The sequence below is a fragment of the Pecten maximus genome, chromosome 6, assembly GCF_902652985.1.
Source record: "Pecten maximus chromosome 6, xPecMax1.1, whole genome shotgun sequence".
NCBI classification, from domain to species: domain Eukaryota; kingdom Metazoa; phylum Mollusca; class Bivalvia; order Pectinida; family Pectinidae; genus Pecten; species Pecten maximus.
In genome coordinates this window covers 15,620,212-15,637,874 of record NC_047020.1, presented here as the reverse complement: position 1 = coordinate 15,637,874, position 17,663 = coordinate 15,620,212, and the positions used below count along the sequence as shown (strand labels likewise).

Below are 17,663 nucleotides of genomic sequence, written 5' to 3'. Positions count from 1 at the left end.
GCACGAATTATCACAAAATATCATTAAAATTTGCTTAGGAGTTAAAAATATGAAAATGTGAAAACTAACGAAGAACAACGGACAAAGGAGGATTGGAAAAGGTCATGCAACCTATAATAGGATAAAACTATTATATATAAATTGGATGAAAACTGTTTATTTCAAACATGTATAAATAGTATGAAAGTTATAAAAACAACTTTTATCTGCAGGATAAATTGTATCGTAATCAAGATATAAATGAACACTCTTAAAATTGAGATAACAACATGTATTTATGTGAATAAACATTAAAAATCAATATGTAAATATAAAAACATATGAATTACTCTAAATAAATAATTACACTTGTATATGAGTAAAATATAAGTCATGTACATAATATGTCTGTCACAAAAATATAATCATTTCCTGACATATGTGATGAGGAATTCTGGGTAACTTTGCCGTGGATCGTACACAACAAATTCCCGAAAGATCCACTTCCCATCTCCTACTACACTGTCGTAAAATTTTTTGTGAGCACAGTTGTCTTGGAAACACTCTTTGCAAGGAGGTCGCCTGTACTTGTTAGCAGTCTTGGATACATATGCTTCCCCTAGGCACATTCTTGCCAGAAACATTTTCTTTGGAGATGTAGTCCTGTTGTCTTTGAAATCTATAAAGATACACAAGAAATTTTTTTTACACAATATCAAAATTTCAACTAGTATGAAAAAAATCATCGAAAAGGTATAATAATTTTGTATCTTCTTTAAGTTTATTTTCAAATCTAAAAGAGATCACCTAAAGTTCTTTGTCTCCTTTGACGGACTAAGAAAGCACTAATCAACAATCATCTTCGTTTCTGATCAGTACCTTATTCTACTAACTAGGAAGGATGAACAACCTACACATGAAGTATGAGAATAATCCAATGTTTTTTTCTAAGAAATAGTGATAACAAACATCACCTAGCAAAGATGGTTGTCTGTCTCCCATCTTGGTTTCAAATCAATTTGCAAAACACACCAGACAGATATGCAAACGAAAAACCTAGATGTGAAATTTCAAAAAAGATCCTTTTAAAACTTTCTGAGAATCGGCAGTAACAAACTTTGACCATAAAATACAAGATGGCTGCCTGTCCACCATATTGTTTTCCTGATCATGTCACAAGATTCACCATGCACAACTAAGCATTTACCTACTTATGAAAGTTGAGAAGACTACCTTCATTATATTATGAATAATTACAAATTTCAACTTGGTTTCCGATCATTCCTAAAATGCACTCTGCACCAAATGGAGATTATAAGAATCGTTTAAAGACATTCCAGTTATACAAATTTAAGTTGCCTTCGCCCATTGATGTTCTACATAAAATATGATTCTTTCAAAAATTACATGCAATAGAATTGTTTATACCAACCAGCATACTGATCTGCTTTTGTAGAACTCTCAGCAGCATAAACACCTTGACCAAACATGGCATTGTCCCCAGCCATCCTATTGTCCAGGCCCTGTGACAACACTTTCTCGATAATGTTTTCCTTGGTCCCATGGAATAAATAATGTTCATTTATCTCAGGAAATAGCTCATTCTTTAAACAAGGCTTCATTTTGGTATAAGTACAAACTTCTCCATCTGAACCATTACTATCTTTGACTGAGGTCAAAGACTGGCCTTTCTTTGAAGCTTTTGAAAAAATCCTCTGTCGTTCTGTCGCATATTTTTCATACAGATCCAAGTTTTCTACTCGTAGCACTTCCTTCACCTCAATTTTACTATAACCAAGCTCATCTAAGCCCCTAGCATCTTTACCCGCTCCAAATTTATCCATTTCCCAAGTTTCATTTACTAGTTTGACAACAGCATCTCTAGTACTATGATCAACCTGCTTCAGCACGTAAGCCTTTTTCAGGGAGACTTCCAGAGAAAGTTTGAGTTTTTTGACTGGAGTTCCCCCCTTGTGGTGTACCCAGTAATCTGGTGTACAAATATCCTCAGTGTATTTCAATTGGAACCATTCTTTTGTTCCGCGTACCGGAGCAGCTGGAGTCACTGGAATGACTGTATGTTTGGGTTTTTTCTTCAGCTGATATACAGGCCTAACTATCACCTTTGGTCTGGCTCCCCAGCCAGGTAGAACTGCAGGCTTTACCTCAGTGTCAGAACTTTTAACATGTCTTTTCTTTAAAGTTTTAAGTTCCTTGACAAATGTCTGAAAAAAATGATAGAAGAAATGAAATTCACAACCATTTGTGATGAATAGGTTTGAAACCTGAAGAGTCTCTAAGGTCCCCTGTTTGTTATTGGGGAGGGAGTCATAGTTTGCTATTATAGTTTACATACAAAATGAATGTTATTGTCTATTTTTTACATAGATAAAATGGGGAACCTGATCTCAAAGGAAACAACCTAAAGGGATAATTTTTTCAATTCTCTGAATATTGTTTCTTCAGTTGTACGACTACAACAAGTAAATGGCATTGTCTGTAGATATATTAGTGGATAAGGAATAAAAGCCAACTCCCTATGGTTCCCTGCATGTCTGGTTTAGCTTTCAACTTGGCCTTCCATCTCGTCAAGTTCCCCCAAAATCTGTTAAGTGGTTTTAGGATGAAGCTGATGATGTGAATATAGCTTGATGTTACCTTGATATAAACAGTAACTAAATCTGTTGATTTGGACATTGATTCAGAACAAGACAGGACACATTGTACCCAGCAGGGGTCAAAGGTGACCTTGACTAATGACCACCAGAAGGTGTAAAACTTGAAGTTAGAATTTGATGTTACCAAATCTTTTTTGGGTTTCTTCACATATGAAATTGATTATGAATGGATCGGGATGTGGTTGAGGGTGACAGACGGACATCCATAAAAATATATCTATATCACCCCCCCACCCCCACCCCCCATACTCACACTCACATAAAATGGTGTGGACAAGGTTAATGCACGACAAATGAAATCAAAAATAGTTTTTTTTTTGTTATTTCACCTACTACCGTACATATGTATTCTAAAGTGTAACTTCTTTTACCATTAAAATTGATGCAACATTGATATCTTTACCATTACTTTCCATACAGCTTTATTGGATTTTGTATAAAAAGTTAATTAAGATTTCATTTCAATTGAAAATTACATCAATAACAAACTTTTAAACTGATTTACTTTATATTTTCTATCAGATTCATTCTTGAAACTCCTGGGTTGCCTTTATGTACGATGTAAAAACAAGGTAACTAATCAGGAGCAAAACTCTTAAATTTTGATGAATTTAAGTATCAGATTTAGAAGAGCAGGAGGCACTGACCTGCCAGACTTCCTTCCACAGAGATGGTCCTCCAGGGTATATCACCAAGGAGATCTCCTCAACACAAGTTTGATTGTTGTTCTGGATGTACTCATCAACAGTCTGAAGAAAGGTCGTCGCTGCAACAGAGTCTGGATAGCGGTGCTGACCACAGGCAAAACAGGGAAAAGCAATACTTCGGAGATTCATATCCTCTAACTGCATCAGGCATTGCTGAACCACTAGTGTCAGGACCTACAGCAGGACATACACTTCACACTTTAAATCATAAAACTAATCAAAATACTTTATCTCTCCTATTCTATAAAACCTGATTAATTGTTAAACAATAATCTCTGATACAAAATAGAGTAGACAGTTAGTCTAAAATACTCAACTGACTCAAACTTTAGTACATAATTGAATTTAATCAAATTACATGTAGTGTGATGTTGAATTTGTACACTCGCAATTTTTGTTGTACAAAACAACATTCACATATACAACAACTACAACTAGTACAATTTGGCGGGGTGCCTCAGCACAAAAATAGGACTTCTATAATATGTGAGTTTACAGTGCAATTGAAGGTCAATTTCAGCATCTTCAACATGTTTTCAGTAGAACCTGAAAGTTTAATGGCTGTAGTACTAGTACACTGTTTGTATAGCCTAGATATGGAAGATACAAACCTCCTTAACTTGATTTTAAATGAAGCATGAAATGTTAGACAAATTCAGCATCTGCTACATGTATGCATTAGAGCAACCCTAGCTGTAGAATGAATTTTGTCAGGGCCATCAGTCATTTGTCTGGTAAAATGTCTTAACATTTGATATGGGAATGGCTTATAACTTTGTCAGTGAAGTTTAAAGCCTGTATCACTCACCTGCTTCTTATACAACTTTGACATTGATCTAAGTAATTTATGTAGATGTTAATTAGCTAAAAACCAGTTCATACAATATAAGAGTATAGGCTTAAGGGTCATTCATTTAAACAAATTTTGTAGCCCTGATCCCAGCATACTGCTGGCCCAATGTCAGGTCTCTTGGTCATTGACAAATTGCTGTTTAAAGATTTTTAGACAGTGAACCATGTGACTTTGAATGTAAGTCAAGGTAATAGTTATTTTCAACAAACTTGGTAGCCTTTAACCCCAGCATGCTCTGGCCCAATATCAGATCTCTAGGCCAAAGGTCATCACCTCAGCATGCTACAGGCATAAAATCAGGTATCTGTGCATCTGGTTATATTGATCAGAAGTTGTTAAAATGAAAAAAAGTACAGATTGCCTGCCAGGCATAGCACTCTGCACTATCCATGGCATAAGCTCACTTGCCTTTGGTCAAATATTACAACGTTGTTAAAGATTACAATGTTATCAAAGAATACAATGTTGTCAAAAATTACAATGTTGTCAATGATTACAATAATGTCAATGATTACAATGTTGTCAAAGATTACAATGTTGTCAAAGATTACAATGTTGTCAAAGATTACAATGTTGCCAAAAATTACAATGTTGTCAAAGATTACATTGTTGTTAATGATTACAATATTGTCAAAGAATACAATGTTGTCAAAGAATACAATGTTGTCAATGATTACAATAATGTCAAAGATTATAATGTTGTCAAAGAATACAATGTTGTCAAAGATTACAATGTTGTCAAAGATTACAATGTTGTCAAAGATTACAATGTTGTCAAAGATTACAATGTTGTCAAAGATTACAATATTGTCAAAGAATACAATGTTGTCAAAGATTACAATGTTGTCAAAGATTACAATGTTGTCAAAGATTACAATATTGTCAAAGATTACAATGTTGTCAAAGATTACAATATTGTCAAAGAATACAATGTTGTCAAAGATTATAATGTTGTCAATACAATGTTGTCAAAGAATACAATGTTGTCAAAGATTACAATGTTGTCAAAGATTACAATGTTGTCAAAGATTACAATGTTGTCAAAGATTACAATATTGTCAAAGAATACAATGTTGTCAAAGATTATAATGTTGTCAATACAATATTGTCAAAGAATACAATGTTGTCAAAGATTACAATAATGTCAATGATTACAATGTTGTCAATAATTACAATAATGTCAATGATTACAATGTTGTCAATAATTACAATAATGTCAAAGAATACAATGTCGTGAAAGATTACAATGTTGTTAAAGATTACAATGTTGTTAATGATTACAATGTTGTTAATGATTACAATGTTGTCAAAGAATACAATGTTGTCAATGATTACAATAATGTCAAAGATTACAATGTTGTCAAAGATTACAATGTTGTCAAAGAATACAATGTTGTCAATGATTACAATAATGTCAAAGATTACAATGTTGTCAATGATTACAATGTTGTCAATGATTACAATGTTGTCAAAGATTACAATGTTGTCAAAGAATACAATGTTGTCAAAGATTACAATGTTGTCAAAGAATACAATGTCGTGAAAGATTACAATGTTGTTAATGATTACAATGTTGTCAATGATTACAATGTTGTCAAAGATTACAATGTTGTCAATGATTACAATAATGTCAAAGAATACAATAATGTCAATGATTACAATGTTGTTAATGATTACAATGTTGTCAATACAATGTTGTCAAAGATTACAATGTTGTCAAAGAATACATGTTGTCAGGAGAAAAATGTCTGCTACCTCTATGTTGGATTCTTTTTCCTTTGTCATATAATAAGGCAGTGTAGTGTGGAACACATTCACAGAGGGCAGGGAGTAGCCACCGGTCACAGCAATATCCCCACAACTCAGACCACCAGCAAATGTATCACATTCCGTCTGAAGTCCTTCACCTGCAGCATCTAGGAAAGCCCTGGACAGTGACCCTCTGTCTAGTCTCAACTTATTGTTGGTCAAGTTTACAAGGACATCTGCCTGAATTTACATCCAAGTTTGTGATTTAAGGCAAAACAAAAAATGTTATTTGTTTCCTGGTTCAATATATTTAATAGCTCTAGATGTTTTTATATTAACCTAAACTTTTGATGTCAAAATCATGATCAATCACTCACACAAATATTGAAAAAAAACCCACAAAAAACCTCCACAAAAAGAACAAGCAAACTGAGTATTGATGTCCCCTACAAGCCCTGCTAGTTATCAAACTGTAATAATTCACTGGTAGGGGTCTAAGTTTTGTCAGAATAGGAACTAATAAAATTGGTAGATTTCTTTACCATGAAATCTTACCTACAGATATTGTTTTGTTTGGCCTAGTTGATTTGACCCATTTCATAGCATGATACTCTATAACATGAATTATTAGTGGGTACAGTAAATGTTGTTGACAAAACCTCGTTTGTGATGTAATCAACATGCACAGTTCAATTCAATTATATAATGCATAACTGGTTATTATTGTGACAGACATCTTTGTACCAGGGTTACAAATACACTGTGCAATAATCCAAATTTGATTTTTTAATTGAAGTATCAAGCATGATTTTCCCCCGTTACAGGTATTTATATTATGTTGTCATTTTTTTTTTTTTTTTTTTGCACTCAGAGCATAGAGCAAAGACTTTTTTGCATTAGCAGACTATAAAATTATTTTGTCGTTTGAATTTCGTTGTTTAACTCTATGAGATATCTGAAGGGATAAAAAAAGTTTTCAAGGTCACCAGTAGGTCAAGGTCACATACCTGTTGTTCTACAATGGATCCTGTTACTATAGCAACGCAAGTTCGTCCAATCTGTATCTTTTCACTCCTCTGTTCAAGATCACCTTTGGTCTCTTCAAAATGAAATAAAAACAAATAAAAAACAAAAATTTAAATTACATTTTAAGGTTGACTCAAAAGTCTTCATTTGTTAGAATTCACCTGTGAGAACCATAATGGACCTTTAACTGTCGTGATCTATGAGGGATACAATCATACTGTTGTATAATATACAGTGAAGGAATCGTCCTCAAATGGTGGGTATATAATCAGTTTTAAAAACATCCTGGTCTTTTCTACAAGTACAAAAAGAAGTTTTATATAAACAGTATTGCAAAATTGTCGGGTATCAGTAACACCCTATAAAAATATTCCTTTCTTGATCATCATTCTAAGCTTCATCACTTAAGAAACATCTATTGATAAAATTTGATAAAGACATTACCATTGGGGAAATGAGTTTCAGAGACATATTTTCTGGGTTGTGGATGCTATGATCTTATGACCCCACCCAATTTTCATTGGCATGTTAGTATCCCGTTATTCAGCATAAATGTATATTCTGAGCCATATCATTAAAATATACACACGGGAGTTTAAAATGAGACAGATTCATTGGTAGATTTTGCCCTTGTTCCTGGTAAGGCCTTTTGGTGCCAAGTTTGGTGAAATATGTGCATTCTGTGACCCTTGGAGATCTAGAACAATTACTATATCCTATTTTTTCCATGTTTGCTGATTTTTTATCAATCTAAAGTGTCTGTTTGTGAGATTTATTGCCCTTTGAGTCATTTTCAGACAAAGTCTTCTTGTGGTATGTGAAGCTGGAAGCTACCTCACTAAATAAGAGGCTATTAAATGCTGTCCACTACAATAGGGAGAAAGTGTCTTCTCCATAGACTCGACCACAACATCATAGAATGGTCCGATCTCAGCTTTCTTAGAGAAAAAAACTGCTCTGGGTCGGAATAGAGTCCACCAACTGAGGTCCATTAGTTGGATACTTTGTATACTGGGCGGTAGTCCCTAAATTTCCATACATGTGTTCTGAGATGAGATAATTAAAGTTCAAACACTCCATACTTCTTGGGTATTGGTTGTAGTCATTGTTTTTGAATTTGACCCAATTTATATCTGTGGTTTGAGAGAAGTGTTCTAATTGACAATTATCCTGTACTTACTTACCTGCACAATCTTTTGGCTTCCTCAGCAACTTTTTATTTTCTTCACGAAATCCCTAAAAAAGGGAACCATCTCATCAAAAACATAGTAAATTAGATTGAATTCCGACATCCTGTCCTTTATTTTACATGTAATCAACCCTTATACTTTACAGTGTCATTTAGAGATAAAATATGTCTATGCATCCTTAATACTCCAGGTGTTTAAGTTCACTTTTACTGTCTGGGAGTCTTTGATGTACATCAAACACACCTCAAGGTCACAATACCTTTACTTGATTGTTGTTCCTCTATGATCTTCAAAAGAAAGATATCAGCTTCGTGATTAGTTGTTTTTTTTTACCCAGACACAAGTCATACATGGTAGCTAGTCAATTGTGACTTAAATTTTGCCTAGGCACATCCAGGGGTGCAGAGACTAGCGAAAGTGAAAGTCAACCAAGAATGATGTCCATATAGCTAGAACTCTTCCCCAAATATCTCCATAACACATATCACATGACCACAGTGTAATCATTTGGAAAATATAATATAATGGATAAAGAAGTATACAGCTATAATTCTCAATACAAATTCATTATCTATGAATTACTGTAACATTTGAACATTACTATTTCTGCGGATGTCACTTACTTTTAATATCTCATCATCGTTGGGATGGACCACCATAGTTATATCAGTAAGTGTAGACTGTGGTTTTGATCTGGAGAAATCTAAGACACACAGCACCACTAGGTTATAAATCTCCTCCACTGGGAATTTCAACAGTCCTGTCCCCAGGGCCGGGAAAACCATAGAACACACCCCATTGGAATCCGCCATGTTTAGGCAGGTTTTCATACATTTACAAAAAACCTGAAAAACATCACATTGTGAACATGAAGACATGGAATTTAGATTAGAGAAGTTATTTTGTTACATAAACAAACCAAAAAAAAAAAAATCCTTCATAAAAATATAGTTTTATACTCATATAAAAATGGATAATTCATGGTTACATATTGACAAAAAAGGCTCTGTAGGCATTTTAACTTTAAACTAAGACATCCTGAATTGCATGGTGATTGGCTGTTTACATACATTAGTTAGTGCAGTGTGATCTACATTGAAGTCTCAATCTCTGACCTACTATCAAACACACTTTGTTTCTGTTAATAATCTTAAAAATGGGTTTAAATTGAGGAAATGAAATTCCATTAATAATTACTATAAGTATAAGTATGAATGTGATGCAACAGAGTCTGGTTTATACAGATTATTTGAAGGGGTTTTAATTTCTCTATACTGACAGTAAGATATATTCATTACATCAATCATAAAATGTGTTGTCTTTTTTTACTTGGCACACTGTTGATTGTTAATGTGTTGTCTTTTTTTACTTGGCACACTGTTGATTGTTAATGTGTTGTCTTTTTTTACTTAGCACACTGTTGATTGTTAATGTGTTGTCTTTTTTACTTAGCACACTGTTGATTGTTAATGTGTTGTCTTTTTTTACTTAGCACACTGTTGATTAATTGTTAATGTGTTGTCTTTTTTTACTTAGCACACTGTTGATTGTTAATGTGTTGTCTTTTTTACTTAGCACACTGTTGATTGTTAATGATTTCAGTCTCCTTAAAAAAGCTTTAAAATCACTTTAACCCTCTAAATTAATGTTGCTACCAGTATATTATCAAATAATGAATTAGACACATCACAGATACATACTCCTCGTGAGGCAGCTCTCTCTGCATCATCCCATGATGTCATGAAACAATAAAAAACATATTGACAATCAAGATTGCCTCCGTTTGTCTCTGCAACCTCCCCAGGCCTGATGCCTTGTGGGTAATTTTTATTACACTGTTCCTGTAGTGTGTCCCCGGCAGCCTCTAACAGTGCCTGTGTGGTTCTACCAGCCTTTAGATTGAGATTTCCCGAGGAATTTGTAACTATTACATCTGCCTGAAAAATACAGAGTAGAAGTTATTGATGACAAACCACAATGGAGATATGACTGATATAAATCCTTGACAGGAAGACACAAAAATAATGTTTTATTGTAGCTAACATGTTATCATCGTCAGGAACCAACGACACACAGCTCATCGTTACTCTACGTTAGTGATACAAACGTAAGAGCGGTATCTCGTGGGTTTCCGGTGATGACATGTTATAAACTAAACTGTATATCCACTTCAAATTTTCGATTCTTTGTCAGTTAACCTGAAGCAGCTACACCAACTGTAAAATTAAAACAGTAAAAACTTCTCTAATGGATTAATGCTAAGAAAAATTGTATTAAGTTATTACAACTAGAACGTGCAGTTAGACACATCATAAATAGGACTAAAGGGAAACATATTTTAGTCAAACGTGTATAAAATGATAGTTCAAAAAATTATACCAATAGGGGTCCTATATAAACTGGATTACTTAACACAGGGGGTTTAACCATGGTTATGTCTGATCATTGAGGTATAACCATGGTTAAGTCTGAGGTATAACCATGGTTATGTCTGATCATTGAGGTATAACCATGGTTATGTCTGAGGTATAACCATGGTTATGTCTGATCATTGAGGTATAACCATGGTTATGTCTGAGGTATAACCATGGTTATGTCTGATCATTGAGGTATAACCATGGTTAAGTCTGAGGTATAACTATGGTTATGTCTGAGGTAACCATGGTTATGTTTGAGGTAACCATGGTTATGTCTGAGGTAACCATGGTTATGTCTGAGGTAACCATGGTTATGTCTGAGGCATAACATGGAAATTAGGCGCAACTATGCTCAATTATGGTCACAGTTCACAGGGGTCCATCTTCAGACAAAAGTTTTGAGCAATACACCATCTTGCCATCCTACTTTATACACATCAAGTAGCATAAACTACATGGTGAGTCAGGTGCTATAATATCCCAGATAAAGAATTTAAATTCAACCTTCAACCTCTATATGACCTTAAAATTAGGCATATAGGCCTAAAAATCAGCTCTCTTTCCCTTCATGAAGGTAAATTAATATATATCGAAAACAATGTTGTTTTCTTTTATATGCATTTCCAAAATTTCTGTGCTACCTTTTCCTGCTGTAGAAGTCCTTTCCTCATTGTCAATCGTATGTTTCCCAGCCTCTGTACCACATCCCTATCATCAGCTGAGGGACCTACAAAAAGAAACAATACAGAAAAAGACATTACCTAGTATTTAGTGTTTAATGTCATCAACGGCAATGTTTGTCATATACTAAAGAACATGTGATCTCAGTTTTATTACCGGAGATGTTTTATCAAACAACCTTTGAGTGGATTCATTTGGACCTACAGACCACAGTGGTTACTGTAAACAAGGCAATCCTCACTGTGGACTCCTCTAGGGTCTATCATGGTCCTCTATGATTCTTTATCCTCTGTTGTCCTCTATTGTACATGGTCCCCAATGGTCCACTTTTTTCCTCTATGGACCTTAATGGCCCTTTATGATCCTCTATGATCCACTTTCATCATTTTTGGTCCTCGATTCCCTATCATGTCCACTATGATCTTGTGTTTCCTCTATGGACCTAAATGGTCCTTAATGATCCTCTTTGATCCTCTGTTGTCCTCTATTTTCCTTTATGGACCTCTATGGTCCTCTATTGTTGTCTATTAACCTCAATGATCCTTTATGATCCTTTATGATCCTCTATGATCCTAATAGCCCATTTTTAAAGTCTACATGCTATCTGACCAATATCATTACTCTGGGCCTCTTTGTAAATAAGAAACAGTTGATTAAAGATTTTAACATGTTTGACCAATGAAACATTAAAAGTAAGTTAAGATCATATATTTGAACAATCTTAAATGGTAACCCTTCATTCCAGTATGCTACTGACAAAAAAAGTATGACCTTGTACTTCTTGGGTATATTGAGAAGTTGTTTAAAGATTTTAACAGCACAATTGTGTAGTTATCAATTAATTAAGATATATGTAGACTTTAACTTCTCAAATATGTATATGCTTTACCTACATGTAGTATATGTAGTTTTCAAGCTAGTTAGCTCATCAGTTCAGAGTAAACACATAATACAGCAATAGAGTAGATTTCATGTTTACATATATACAGGTTCAGCTGTGGAATGTCTAACACACAACAATGATTGGAAAGTGTATTGATATATTCATTACACCATAAATGTATGTATTTATAGTAACTCCTAGTTATCAAGGTAGGCTGTAACTCCTAGTTATCAAGGTAGGCTGTAACTCCTAGGTATCAAGGTAGGCTGTAACTCCTAGTTATCAAGGTAAACTGTATCTCCTAGTTATCAAGGTAGGCTGTAACTCCTAGGTATCAAGGTAGGCTGTAACTCCTAGTTATCAAGGTAGGCTGTAACTCCTAGTTATCAAGGTAGGCTGTAACTCCTAGTTATCAAGGTAGGCTGTAGGGCATAGTTATCAAGGTAAGCTGTAATTCCTAGTTATCAAGGTAGGCTGTATCTCCTAGTTATCAAGGTAGGCTGTAACCCGTAGTTATCAAGGTAGGCTGTAACTCGTAGTTATCAAGGTAGACTGTAACTCCTAGTTATCAAGGTAGGCTGTAACTCCTAGTTATCAAGGTAGGCTGTAACTCCTAGTTATCAAGGTAGGCTGTAACTCCTAGTTATCAAGGTAGGCTGTAACTCCTAGTTATCAAGGTAGGCTGTAACTCCTAGGTATCAAGGTAGGCTGTAGGTCCTAGTTATCAAGGCAGACTGTAACTCCCCAATGTATATATACAAAATGTATATGTAAAATCAACTCCTACTGATCAATACACTTCCCGGTTTTAGGGCTACAAGCGATTGGTCCTGTACCTGTTGGTAAAACACTTACACATATCCCTTCGATTCACTGCCATCTTCTTTACTCCTTGACTGTGACATCAGTAATGCTTCTTATAATTAGGCCAAAACTCTGGTTTAACCACTCATCCCTTCAGCGTATCTGTGTATTCGACACGCTTTGAAGAAGGAAGTTGACATCTGGTGGGCCTAAAAGCGTACGTACTTACGTTACCTGTACTACCTGGCTGGCGATGACCAGTAATTATTCCTGATTTGATAAACAAGGTAAGCAAATACCAATTTCATCCGTTGATAATACACTGAGACCAATTAAAATCATTATTCTACGGAAATGTACCAACACACTAAATGCATGAACGTTTAAATTTTCATTGGGAGTTTCTACTTTCGTTTTGAAAACAAAAAAAGTAACGACGACACCTGGCAAATGAACCGATCACATGTGATTGATTTGGAGTTAAATGAATCGGAGACAAATATAGTTATACTATACTTAATTATTAAATGTTATCTTTTTATTGTAAATTTCTACTTTCGTTTTGAAAGAAAAATATGTCTATGTGAAGAATTTCGGCCTAGATTACGTGTTGACACAGCTAGGTGATCAAAATGGAGTCAAATGTAGACTGTGGGTAGGGTGTAGAAGAAGGAGAGGTATTGTTATACTATGAACATGACACCCTCTCCAAATTAAGGTAAGATACAAATGTTAATCATGCCTTACGAAAATTTGTGTTTCTTATTCTTGCCAATGTAAACAGTGAGAAATTAAGAATGGTAAATTTTAAAAAATATATATAGACAATGGCTAGAGTAATAGGGCAGGGTTAAGATTACAAATGATCTTATCCTCAAATCATATTTTGAAGCTGTTGATTCTAATTAGTAGCTTAATTTAATTAATGCCTCAATTTGGTTTAAATAAATTAAGGTTTAAAAAATCAAAATGATCCTCAGACCTCAGATCAGTACATGATGCTGATGGGAGGTATAACCCCAGGGCCATTAATTAGTGGTCACATGGTACAAAACCACATTCTTTCTTAAATGATCCACAGAGGTTTTGGTTAACTTTATTGGTTTTACATAAAAGTGACTATACCAAAAGTCTTGTAACTATATCCAGCATGGGTCTGATCCATAGGTTGGTGCTAAATCATCTTCACTGACTGAGCTCGGTTCACAAATGTAAGAGAATTGGAAGGACACTACACATTTATTAATTCTTTGTTGGTCTTGTTTAATGCTGTGTGGCCTATATTGTCCTCAAGGGTCTTCCATGGCCCTCCATGATCCCTCCATGATCCTCTGTTCTCCTTGTTTTCCTCTATGATCCTCCATAATCATTTATGGTTTTCTATGGTCTTCATTTTTTTTTATTAACCCCATGGTCCTCTGTTGTTGTCTATGGACCTCAATGGTGCCTTTATGATCCCCCATGGTCCTCTATTATTGTCTATGGACCTCAACGATGCCTTTATGATCCCTCATTGTCCTCTATTGTTGTCTATGGACCTCAATGATCCTTTATGATCCCTAATGGTACTCTAATGTTGTCTGTGGACCTTAATAGTCCTTTATGATCCCTCATGGTCCTCTATTGTTGTCTATGTACCTCAATGGTGCCTTTATGATCCCTCATGGTCCTCTATTGTTGTCTATGGACCTCAATGGTGCCTTTATGATCCCTCATGATCCTCTATTGTTGTCTATGTACCTCAATGGTGCCTTTATGATCCCTCATGGTCCTCTATTGTTGTCTATGGACCTCAATGGTGCCTTTATGATCCCTCATGGTCCTCTATTGTTGTCTATGGACCTCAATGGTCCTTTATGATCCCTCATGATCCTTTATTATTGTCTATGGACCACAATGGTCCTTTATGATCCCTCATGGTCCTCTTTTGTTGTCTATGGACCTCAATGATCCTTTATGATCCCTCATGGTCCTCTTTTGTTGTCTATGGACCTCAATGGTGCCTTTATGATCCCTCATGATCCTCTATTGTTGTCTATGGACCTCAATGGTGCCTTTATGATCCCCCATTGTCCTATATTGTTGTCTATGAACCTCAATGGTGCCTTAATGATCCCTCATGGTCTTCTATTGTTGTCTATGGACTTCAATGGTCCTATATGATCCCTCATGGTCCTCTATTATTGTCTATGTACCTCAATGGTGCCTTAATGATCCCCCATGGTCCTCTATTGTTGTCTATGTACCTCAATGGTGCCTTTATGATCCCTCATGGTCCTCTATTGTTGTCTATGTACCTCAATAGTCCTTTATGATCCCTCATGGTCCTCTATTGTTGTCTATGGACCTCAATGATCCTTTATGATCCCTCATGGTCCTCTTTTGTTGTCTATGGACCTCAATGGTGCCTTTATGATCCCTCATGATCCTCTATTGTTGTCTATGGACCTCAATGGTGCCTTTATGATCCCCCATTGTCCTATATTGTTGTCTATGAACCTCAATGGTGCCTTTATGATCCCTCATGGTCTTCTATTGTTGTCTATGGACCTCAATGGTGCCTTTATGATCCCTCATGATCCTCTAATGTTGTCTATGGACCTCAACGATGCCTTTATTATCCCTTATGGTCCTCTTTTGTTGTCTATGGACCTCAACGGCCCTTTATGATCCCCCATGGTCCTCAATGGTTGTCTATGAACCTCAATGGTCCTTTATGATCCCCCATGATACTCTTTTGTTGTCTATGGACCTCAATGGTGCCTTTATGATCCCCATGATCCTCTATTATTGTCTATGCACCTCAACGGTGCCTTTATGATCCCTCATGGTCCTCTATTGTTGTCTATGGACCTCAATGGTCATCTATGATCCCCCATTGTCCTATATTGTTGTCTATGAACCTCAATGGTGCCTTTATGATCCCTCATGGTCCTCTATTGTTGTCTATGGACCTCAATGGTCATCTATGATCCCCCATTGTCCTATATTGTTGTCTATGAACCTCAATGGTGCCTTTATGATCCCTCATGGTCCTCTATTATTGTCTATGGACCTCAACAGCCCTTTATGATCCCCCATGGTCCTCTATTATTGTCTATGGACCTCAACGGCCCTTTATGATCCCCCATGGTCCTCAATGGTTGTCTATGAACCTCAATGATCCTTTATGATCCCCCATGATACTCTTTTGTTGTCTATGGACCTCAATGGTGCCTTTATGATCCCCATGATCCTCTATTATTGTCTATGCACCTCAACGGTGCCTTTATGATCCCTCATGGTCCTCTATTGTTGTCTATGGACCTCAATGGTCCTCTATGATCCCTCATGGTCCTCTATTGTTGTCTATGGACCTCAATGGTGCCTTTATGATCCCTCATGATCCTTTATTATTGTCTATGGACTTAAATAGTCCAGTATGATCCTTAATGGTACTCTATTGTTGTCTATGGACCTCAATAGTCCTTTATGATCCCTCATGGTCTTCTATTGTTGTCTATGGACCTCAATGGTGCCTTTATGATCCCCCATGGTCCTCTATTGTTGTCTATGTACCTCAATGGTGCCTTTATGATCCCTCATGGTCCTATATTGTTGTCTATGTACCTCAATAGTCCTTTATGATCCCTCATGGTCCTCTATTGTTGTCTATGGACCTCAATGATCCTTTATGATCCCTCATGGTCCTCTTTTGTTGTCTATGGACCTCAATGGTGCCTTTATGATCCCTCATGATCCTCTATTGTTGTCTATGGACCTCAATGGTGCCTTTATGATCCCCCATTGTCCTATATTGTTGTCTATGAACCTCAATGGTGCCTTTATGATCCCTCATGGTCTTCTATTGTTGTCTATGGACTTCAATGGTGCCTTTATTATCCCTTATGGTCCTCTTTTGTTGTCTATGGACCTCAACGGCCCTTTATGATCCCCCATGGTCCTCAATGGTTGTCTATGAACCTCAATGGTCCTTTATGATCCCCCATGATACTCTTTTGTTGTCTATGGACCTCAATGGTGCCTTTATGATCCCCATGATCCTCTATTATTGTCTATGCACCTCAACGGTGCCTTTATGATCCCTCATGGTCCTCTATTGTTGTCTATGGACCTCAATGGTCATCTATGATCCCCCATTGTCCTATATTGTTGTCTATGAACCTCAATGGTGCCTTTATGATCCCTCATGGTCTTCTATTGTTGTCTATGGACCTCAATGGTCCTTTATGATCCCTCATGGTCCTCTATTATTGTCTATGGACCTCAACAGCCCTTTATGATCCCCCATGGTCCTCAATGGTTGTCTATGAACCTCAATGGTCCTTTATGATCCCCCATGATACTCTTTTGTTGTCTATGAACCTCAATGGTGCCTTTATGATCCCCCATGGTCCTCAATTGTTGTCTATGGACCTCAATAGTCCTTTATGATCCCTCATGGTCCTCTATTGTTGTCTATGGACCTCAATGATCCTTTATGATCCCTCATGGTCCTCTATTATTGTCTATGGACCTCAATGGTCCTTTATGATCCCTCATGGTCCTCTATTGTTGTCTATGTACCTCAATAGTCCTTTATGATCCCTCATGGTCCTCTATTGTTGTCTATGGACCTCAATGATCCTTTATGATCCCTCATGGTCCTCTTTTGTTGTCTATGGACCTCAATGGTGCCTTTATGATCCCTCATGGT

General features: G+C 36.1%; 2 protein-coding genes across 2 annotated transcripts in view; one reads left to right on the top strand and one right to left on the bottom strand.

The window, feature by feature from the left end:
* Nucleotides 1–254: 254 nt before the first annotated feature.
* On the bottom strand, nucleotides 255–13,369 carry LOC117329083 (protein mono-ADP-ribosyltransferase PARP14-like). Its single transcript, XM_033886796.1, has 10 exons — nucleotides 13,019–13,369; nucleotides 11,241–11,326; nucleotides 9,883–10,119; nucleotides 8,806–9,027; nucleotides 8,177–8,228; nucleotides 6,974–7,065; nucleotides 5,973–6,206; nucleotides 3,305–3,538; nucleotides 1,412–2,204; nucleotides 255–658 (listed from the first exon to the last, which is right to left on the bottom strand). Exons 1-10 carry the CDS (start codon nucleotides 13,041–13,043, stop codon nucleotides 405–407), a joined length of 2,229 nt encoding a protein of 742 aa, XP_033742687.1. The 5' UTR covers nucleotides 13,044–13,369; the 3' UTR covers nucleotides 255–404.
* Nucleotides 13,370–13,536: 167 nt separating this feature from the next.
* LOC117330056 overlaps nucleotides 13,537–17,663 on the top strand; it is a 50,712-nt gene continuing 46,585 nt past the window's right edge. Inside the window, exon 1 of the mRNA XM_033888275.1 lies at nucleotides 13,537–13,685. The gene's annotated coding sequence lies outside the window, so the exon portion shown is untranslated. The remainder of the gene's footprint in view (nucleotides 13,686–17,663) is intronic.

What these genes read in the sequence shown, in the direction of transcription:
- LOC117329083 (XM_033886796.1), bottom strand. Translation starts at nt 13,043, where the DNA reads ATGGCAGTGAATCGAAGGGATATGT. An exon ending in ACGATGATGAGATATTAAAA is followed by an intron (nt 8,229 to 8,805) that starts GTAAGTGACATC and finishes TCCCTTTTTTAG; the next exon opens with GGATTTCGTGAAGAAAATAA. An exon ending in TGTGGAAGGAAGTCTGGCAG is followed by an intron (nt 2,205 to 3,304) that starts GTCAGTGCCTCC and finishes CATTTTTTTCAG; the next exon opens with ACATTTGTCAAGGAACTTAA.